Below are 9,037 nucleotides of genomic sequence, written 5' to 3' on the forward strand. Positions count from 1 at the left end.
AAAAGGGCCTTTTGTTCAACATAAAAACACTAGCAAAAAAAAACAAAACACAGACATAGGAAGATGCAGTTAACCGATATTGCTTGTGAGTCAATTTTTAATGGTTGAAAAAAAAAAAAGAAATCGGTTCGTTGTGCTTGGAGCCCGACTAATTGAGGGCTGAAAAGGACAATGTGGTGTTGAAGGTATTTAGTGATGTTAAGCACAATGTCCTCGTGGGGTACTTCCCCCCTCTCTGCCGTGCCCTCCCCCACACCAAGCCCCTCTGCCCTGGAAATTAGGCCATACGCAATACAATACAGCCCTTCTGCACAGAAAAATGTATTCAGCTGAGCTTCAAAATTGTGAGGGAAGTGAATCAGTGAAGCATAAGTGGCATATTTAATTACTATTCACTGTGTTGCACGGAAACAATGATGGCTGCTGTGAGCCTCATGGCAGTCTTTTAGACATCTGAGGACTGCTCAGCAGTTCAATACAACTCCCCAGTAGTTCTTCTGTGAATAAAACTGTTTAATTTAGTCATGAGAAGAAAAGGCGTATTTGGATACTTTTTTGTGTTAAGTGAGGAAGTAAAACGGGGGGGGGGGGTGTCATAAATTAAAGAAAGAGAGTCAACAAAAGTTCATTGTCCAATTCTCCAAAGATTTATTTCGCTATTATTTGGCCTGATAAAACATTTCAATTTCAAGTCACTCGTGCCTAATCTCCCTCCTAAACTAATGGTTCTGTTGAGGATGGGATTATATGTAATGGGATTACTGTGGAAGGATTACTTAAAACTTGTTACAGTAACTAGTTCCAGTTAGACTTAGAGACCTACAGTACACACCCTAAACAAATACTGCCTCACCTCATTTCAGGTACTAAAAAAAAACAAAACAGTGTAGACCACTGTTTCTCTTATGAAACTATGTTTTCAATGAGGATTAAAACCAGAAATAGAGAAGGCTACTCTATTTTAAATTGTGCTATTTCTTATTTTGAGAGTGTCTTCCATTGCATATGACTAAGGTAATATTGGAATAAATGACAATGCATTGCTTATTTAATTGTTTGAGCACAACTCAACTCAACTCAACTGTATTTATACACAAAATGTCTTCATTCATGCACCCTGTAACCTGATAGCATGATGAGCTGTCCACTGTAGTAACCGCTGTCCTTGAGAAAGGTTAATTTTATGTTTTTACGATTTGTACTATTTACAGTATTACAAAGCTTGTCAGAAACATTCCAGAACTGCTGTCACATATACATGTACTTGAAATCGAAACTGCATATCCAAATTTCTCCCATTTATGTAATCGCACTGAAATCAATTAAACTCTCCCAGCGTTAATTTTCTGCCACGCCTTCATTCACTCCTGAAAGGATTCTTCCGGGATCCTTCACACCTCTGTATAAAGACCATCTTGATAACACCTCGTCTCAAAACAGGGTCCCCTTGATGACCCACTTGAGCCAGGCAAAGAACAACAACAACAAAAAAAAAATCAGCAGTCAAACCCCTCCAGCACGTTGATGTTCTTCTCAACCAGGAACTGTCGGACGCAAATGCCGTTGCGAGGAGGTGCGTTGTCATGGTGAAGCAATCACGGGTTGTCCTGTCACAGCTCACCTTTCTCCTCCTGCATTGAACAAAGCAAATGCCATAGGAACTCTTTGTCAATGTGCTGGTTGATTTTCTGGCTCACAATAAAGTGAAGTAATAAGCAGCTTGTAGTTTGGGAATTTGTTTCAAATATGTCTTTTGTGAACCCACTCGTAGAATGTTTTTAATACATTTCTTGTGTGCTGTGAAGACATGTCATATGAAAAAAAACTGTCGTATACAGGGTGGACCAAAAGTAGGTAGAATTAATTTTTTTCCTTTCCTTCCCTCACGGAGTTGCTTTTTTTAACTCTTGCATCTTTACTTCCATCCTTCCTTTCTTCACCAAGTTTCAATGAAACTATCTAACAGTTTCTTTTCAGAACAAAACAATAACTCTTTCTCATTTTCAACACCGCTTCTTTTGAACAGGGTCACGAGTGGGTGCTGGAGCCTATCCCAGCTGTCTTCGGGCAGTAGGCGGAGTACACCCTGAACCGGTTACCAGCCAATCGCAGGGCACACAGAGACGAACAACCATTAGTGCTCACACTCACACCTAGGGACAATTTAGAGTGTTCCATTAACCTGCCATGCTTGTCTTTGGAATGTGGGAGGAAACCGGAGTACCCGGAGAAAACCCACGCAGACATGGGGAGAACATGCAAACTCTACACAGGACAGCCAGAGCCTGAATCGAACCCTGCAACTCTGCACTGTGAGGCCAGCGTGCTATGTCTGTGAATTACAATAAATGGATTCAAGTTTTTTTGTCTAATTCATAGATGAATCCAAAAAAAAAATTGACAGAATAATCAATTATTAAAATAATTATTAGTTACCGCCCTGTTTGCAATAAATCAATAAAGCAATTATTAAATTAGCTAAACTGATCCAAACATTAATACTGTATGTACATTTCATGGTGGGGGATGAATTAACGCAAAAAATAGTACACGAGTCTTGCTATTGTAAATGATCGATGGGACGGATTAATGATTGGAGTGAAGCCTATGGACTATAGAAACTACGGACCACGGGCCATAGTTTTCCTATCCCTCTTCTATCACAGGCATATGATGTTGTACATTGGTCTCACATTTATAGTTTCTGCTGGAATGTAAATAGCCCTGTAAAAAATATCTGAGGTGAAAGAAAGAGGCTGTGGCTTTTGTCACATATTTCTCACCTGTTTATTATTCCTGAATACCTATGATTCAAACTGTGAATCGCCTTAAGGCGTCAAAAATGAAATCAAAGGATGGCAAGAAACTGAAGAAGAAGCTGATGCAGGAATGAATACCTATGATCTGGCATTCGAGGCATAGTCGACAGTCACAAGAGAAGAAATTGGCTTTGAGGAGAGTACTTGTTAACTTGTTGCACCCTTGTTGTAATCACAGGCGTGAGAATCGTTTCTGCCCAGGGTGAGCACATGTGCAAGTTGCTCTTTGCGAAAGATCATCGCCAGGGTTGAGGTGAGAGGGCGAGGTTAGCATTTTAGATGGCCAATATGCCTATACATCCGCTGTCTGATCTGTTGCATGCTCATCTCAAAAAAGGATGCCCCTTCAAAATAGTCAATCGGGGGTGCAGTAAGAAAAAATAGCCAGTTGATACAAATGCGTCAGGTGTAGAAAGGCCATCAAAAGGCGTGTAGATGCTCCTTGAAAAGGCTTCGTTGTCGGGGTAGGGGGGAGCGTCGGCTGTGGATATTCACTGAGGAGGATGCCCTGTTGCCCCTCCCCTGCAGCAAACCACTGGTTCTAACTTTAATATTAATAGCAATTGCTGTTCAAGTTCCCACAAGACTATGACAAAGCGGGACCATGGTCTTGTGCTCTTCATGGGACTGTGAAACTGAGCACGTGGTCAGCGGACTTTGAGCGTGGAAATCAATCAATAACTGCATTCATTCGAGCAGCTTTGAGGGTTTACAGTATCTGTGTCGAACACGGACACTTGGTATCGCAAGACGCTCGATGGACTTCCACAAACTTAACTCTTTTGAAACCTTTAAGGAGGTGTGGAGTTGTTATGGCTACGGAGAAAACCTGGAGGACATGCTTGAGAGGGAGTTCACGCGGATGAAAGGTAAGAATTGCGTTCTCCTCTGAATTGCTGTGAGCGGTTTAAAGTTAACTAACAGTACAGTTCTTGTCATTCTACAAAGGCACTATATATTTGGATCATGCAGCAAATACTTTGTACCCAGAATCACTGGTCAGGAGCTACAGCCTTGATATTTCAAGGAACGTGTATGGTATGAAAAGCAACGGTTCTTTTTATTTGCCAGCTCATGTTACTTTATGAAGCGGTAATATTGATGTACGGCATCATCTTCCCAATAGGAAACCCTCACAGCCACAACGCCAGCAGCAGATTGACACATGAGACCATGGAGAGGGTCAGATACAGGTGAGCTCCAACCATGCCCTGAGACACATTCTAAATGGTCCCATGAGCCCTCTTTGAAACTACCGTGCATGAAATGAGTTTTTTTTTTTTTTTTGTTCAAAAGAGATCATTTTCTTTCAGGATATTGCAGCATTTCAACACTACCCCAGAGGAGTATTCAGTGATTTTCACTTCTGGCTGTACAGCCGCTATCAAATTAGCGGCAGAGGTCTTCCCCTGGAGGTCGCAAACAGAAAGCGAGGCGGGCAGTCACTTCTGCTACCTCACTGACAACCACACATCTGTTGTTGGCATAAGGGGACTAACATCTAACCGGGGAGTAGTTACCCTGCCCGTCTCCCCTCAGGAAGTGGAAAATAGGGCAAAAGATAAGATTCTGGGTGAAGTTGCGGTTTGTCAGACCCCACATCTCTTCTGCTACCCGGCACAGAGCAACTACTCAGGAACGAAGTATCCCCTTAGCCATGTAGAAGGCTTACAGGCAAGACGTCTTTATCCAGCATGTGACCATCGAGGCCATTGGTTTGTGCTGCTGGATGCAGCCTCGCTTGTCAGCTGTTCTCCTCTTAACCTACAAGACTGCCCTGCTGATTTTGTCCCGATCTCCTTCTACAAGATATTTGGCTTCCCGACAGGTCTGGGGGCCCTTCTTGTCCGCAACCACGCTGCAGGCATACTAAAAAAGACTTATTTTGGGGGAGGCACAGCAGCAGCTTACCTTTCTAGCGAAGATTATTATGTGCAGGCTGCAAATGTTTCTGACAGGTAAAGCCGTGAACAAAATTGCCAATCATGGACAGTCTCTGAAAACACCATAACTTTGCACATTTATACCCTGTAATCAAATGTTTGTTTTTTTCCTGGGTAAGATTTGAAGATGGCACTGTCTCGTTCTTGGACATCATTGCCCTCAACCACAGTTTTGAAGCTTTATACAGGATCACCGGTAAGTAACAGTGACACAACAGCCACACAGAGGGAAATAACAGCGCTCTGTTTCTTTTCTTTCTTTCTTTCAGGGGGAATGCAAAACATACAACAGCACACCTTTGGCTTAGCGCGTTACACTTACATGCTTCTGTCAAGTCTTTGCCATGGCAACGGGCGACCAGTGACCCAGATGTACACACTAGGCCAGTTTGACAGTCCAAGCACCCAGGGCGCAATATTAAACTTCAACCTTATTGATTCGTGTGGAGAAATAATTGGATATTCTCAGGTGCATATGTTGGATTGCTCATGCCATATCAACTAAAAAACATCCTGTTTAGATACGCTGGCAACACTTATGAGTGCCATAATAATTGTCCTCCATGCAGGTAGACAGAATGGCAAGTTTGTACAACATTCATGTGCGCACTGGTTGCTTTTGCAACACTGGAGCTTGTCAGAGCTTTCTTGGGATCACAAATCAGGAGATGAGGAGAAACCTGCAGGTAAAAAAAAAAGAAATATGAAATGCGCAAAGACAGCATTCCAAAATCTGTGCATGTTGAAGGAAATGTCTTTTTCTTTTTGAGGCTGGCCACGTCTGCGGAGACACCATTGACTTGGTGAATGGGCAGCCAACCGGATCTGTTCGCGTGTCATTTGGCTACATGTCAACATTTGACGACTGCCAAAAGTTCCTGAGTTTTGTTGTTGAGTGTTTTGTGGAGAAACCAGTCACAGTTGACCATGCAAGACTAGAGAGGCTTAAAGCAGCCATCGTATCAAATGAAGAGAAAACAGTCAATATCAGTGAGGTAACACACAAAGTTGAAGAAAAGAAGAAGGTTTCACAGAAGGGATTTGAACCTCTGCATCCAAACAGCCGTGAGGGGCCTTATATATTGACCAACATCTACATATACCCCATCAAATCATGTGGTGCATTTGAGGTGTGAGCATCCACTTAACTTTCAGTCACTACCTGCATTTCAACATTCTTTATCTTTATACAGAACATGTTGTCATTTATTCTAGGCCCAAAATTGGCCGGTAGGACCTCAGGGTTTACTATATGACAGAAGCTGGATGGTGGTAAATGGAAATGGCGTGTGCTTGAGTCAAAAAAGAGAGTCACGTTTATGCCTCATTCGCCCACAAGTTCATTTGTCCTCAAACGAATTGCTCTTGCGGGCTTCAGGTCAGTCAGTCAGTCATCAGCTCTCTGAATGTGACACACTGCTCGGGCAAGAAAAAAAAAGTCTGTCAGTCTGTAATTTTTCTTTCTTCAAAGAAATTTCCTCCTGTCCTGCAGGGATGAATACCATTTCAGTTCCACTGGAAATCAGGACTGAAATGCACGCAAGCTTTCCTGTCTGTCAGAGTAAAGTTTGTGGTGACAGGTGAGCTGCGGACAGGAAACAATTCACATTTGTTTGATATTTATACTTGCCGCTTGTAGCATTCTATTCTCCTTTTACAGACGGTATTTTTTGACTACAAATGACACTTTAAAGCTGGGGTGTCAAACTCATTTTTGTCGCAGGCCATATCATAGTTATGGTTTTCTTTGGAGGGCCGTTATGACGGTCAATCCAAATAAATGTATGATTTTCCCATATGACACTACATAAACACAACAGACGAATGAATAACCGGCTTTGGAATCAGAGAGCCAATAAAAAGTGTTTGTTCAAATATTACATTTATTTATAAGTGGGCTTGTTAACAAAAATGCTTGCAATATCTTAACACTTTGAAAAGTAAAGACAATTGGCAAGACGTTTTTCATGACAAGCATGAAGTCGATGCACGTAATTCGCTTTCATGGGACACAGAAAATGATGTGTTGAACCAGATCTGGCCCCCCAGCCTTGAGTTTGGCATTTGTGTTTCAGAGCCTCATAATTTCAAACAAAATTCACAGCTGTTTTTTATGAGAAAATGGAATAATGAGTAAGAGGTATTCTGGATACATTTTAACGAGTCAAATTTTTGTCATCGGCTACACAGATGGTGATTCTTGGATTAGATGATGCGCAAATTTTGCAACCTCTTTCTGATATCAAACTGTGCAAACCTGGGGTCTCCAAAGCAAGATCTTCCTGTTTTCCCCAGGGTTGAGACAATGGATTGTGGTGATGAGGCTGCATCATGGCTTTCAGACTTGCTTGAACAGCCATGCCGCTTGATAAGACAAAGTCCAGATTTTACTCGATACATGAACAAGAAGTCTGATACAGGTAAATGTGTCCAAATTTTGCTCTGCTTCATATTGCAACATCTCAAATGCTCTCTTCCTTCTAGGACAGATCAAAGAGACACACTATGTCTGCAAAAATACCAAAACTAGTCCAGCCCGCTCATTACTGACCACTCTAGTGCAAGATTTCAGCACGGATTACTCTGTACATTCTTGCTTTTATCTTTCCCTAAAACCGGACTAGTTTCCCAGGTCCTACTGATGAAAATCATCCCACCTTCATGATGCTGCCACCACTATGCTTCACTTTAGAGATGGTATTGGTCCAGTGATGAGCGGTGCTTGGTTTCCTCTGCACATGATGCCTGACATTTACGCCAAAAAGAGAATTTTCTTTCTTAATGCTTTTTAGCAAATTTCAAAGTAAATGGCTGTGAATACTTTCCAGATGCACTGCTGCATCTTCTTTGATTTGCAGCTAAAAAGATTTGAAGCATCATTATCCTCTAGTAATTAAACTATATTTGTTCAATAACAGAAAATGTGATCAATATTACTCCCTATTTAATCGAAAGTGCACAGGCTAAATCTAAAATAACAGCAAATATCCTGAATGTGCAGTTTGTGTGCAGTAACTCCTCCACCCTGATGAGTAGAACTTCAATTTTCGTATTCATTGGGGATTTCCAGCAGAGATGAGTGCCTGAAATAGATGGGTAATACAAAGTATTTTCCTTCTAGCCGTCACCACTTCGACACTCTCCCTGGTGAATGAGGCTCAGTATCTCATGATCAACCGTGCAAGTGTGGAGCTCATTCAAAAAGTAATGAGCAGCAGGTTTGAACACATGCTATCTTATTCAAAATAGTCAATGTGCACTTCGTGCAGTGAAAGACATCAGGATGTGACAACATTTACATAGCACTGTATAATGTAGAGAGTGTTAGAAAATAACATGCAATTGCCACTATTCCTTTCAAAGGCAAGACTATCCCGAGCTTGATACAGAGAACATCATCAGTCGGTTCCGATCCAATTTCGTCATCTCGGGGGTTGAACCATTTGAAGAAGATAATTGGTCACACTTGGTAATTGGCAACATTCGATTCATGGTGAGCTTCCACTTTGGGAAATCAGATGACGTCTTCCAATGTATCAAAAGTAGATTCTGAACAAGCTAAATCTGCTTGCTGTGTGATGAATCACAAAGGTCAGAGGCCAATGTGTACGGTGCCAAATGGTTGGGGTTGATCAGAACACTGGGACCAAAACAAAGGAGCCTCTGATGTCTCTTTCTGCGTACCACAATGGAAAGGTGAGTCAAGGCCAAGCGACTTCAATACATCCAATCCTTTCTTCTTGTTTGTTTACAATGTTTTTTTTTTAATTGTGGAGAACTATACACAAATTTACAGTAGCTACGCCTCCCCCCTCTTTTTAAATTAAAACAAAAAGCTGACCGACCACCCCTCACCCCATTCCTCTCGCCACACAATTCTTAGTATAATATTTGGCTCCACATCATTTTGCTTGTTATTTCTGGCATTTCCAGGTTACATTTGGTGTCTACTTGAGCCATCAGTTGCCAAAAGGGTCACCGACAGCTGGTGTCCTCAGTGCTGGCTCCCACATACTGCCAGAGCCCCATATTTCTGAAACTGGTCACCCATCTCCATCACCATCTCTTCCTTCAGCAAACACTGGTGACTTACCCTCAACATCAGGGGGATTTGTCTCATGATTGCAGATAGTTACGTGTTGAGTGTGCACGTGGGTCTTATTTGATATACTGTTGTTCGCAGCGCCACGGTGATCAACTGGTTAGCATGTCAGCCTCACTGTGCACCAGTCATGGGTTCGATTCAGGGCTGCGGCCTACCTGTGTGGAGTTTGC

General features: G+C 42.1%; 1 protein-coding gene across 3 annotated transcripts; it reads left to right on the forward strand.

The window, feature by feature from the left end:
- Positions 1-3,457: 3,457 nt before the first annotated feature.
- mocos (molybdenum cofactor sulfurase) lies at positions 3,458-9,037 on the forward strand. 3 transcript variants are annotated; one of them, XM_019881866.1, is made up of 15 exons: positions 3,460-3,688; positions 3,768-3,857; positions 3,946-4,012; positions 4,133-4,777; positions 4,882-4,958; positions 5,032-5,231; positions 5,332-5,448; positions 5,533-5,892; positions 5,978-6,140; positions 6,255-6,342; positions 7,058-7,182; positions 7,884-7,980; positions 8,126-8,255; positions 8,354-8,458; positions 8,696-9,037. In XM_019881866.1, the coding sequence occupies exons 1-15, from the start codon at positions 3,577-3,579 to the stop codon at positions 8,882-8,884; spliced, it is 2,565 nt and encodes an 854-aa protein (XP_019737425.1). In that variant the 5' UTR covers positions 3,460-3,576; the 3' UTR covers positions 8,885-9,037. The 3 variants fall into 3 exon arrangements, with proteins under 3 accessions (XP_019737427.1, XP_019737425.1, XP_019737426.1); XM_019881867.1 differs by having other exon boundaries at positions 3,625-3,688; positions 3,749-3,857; XM_019881868.1 differs by lacking the exons at positions 8,354-8,458; positions 8,696-9,037 and having other exon boundaries at positions 3,458-3,688; positions 7,884-7,966; positions 8,126-8,251.

Source organism: Hippocampus comes, unplaced genomic scaffold, assembly GCF_001891065.2.
Source record: "Hippocampus comes isolate QL1 unplaced genomic scaffold, H_comes_QL1_v1.1 scaffold36, whole genome shotgun sequence".
NCBI lineage: Eukaryota > Metazoa > Chordata > Actinopteri > Syngnathiformes > Syngnathidae > Hippocampus > Hippocampus comes.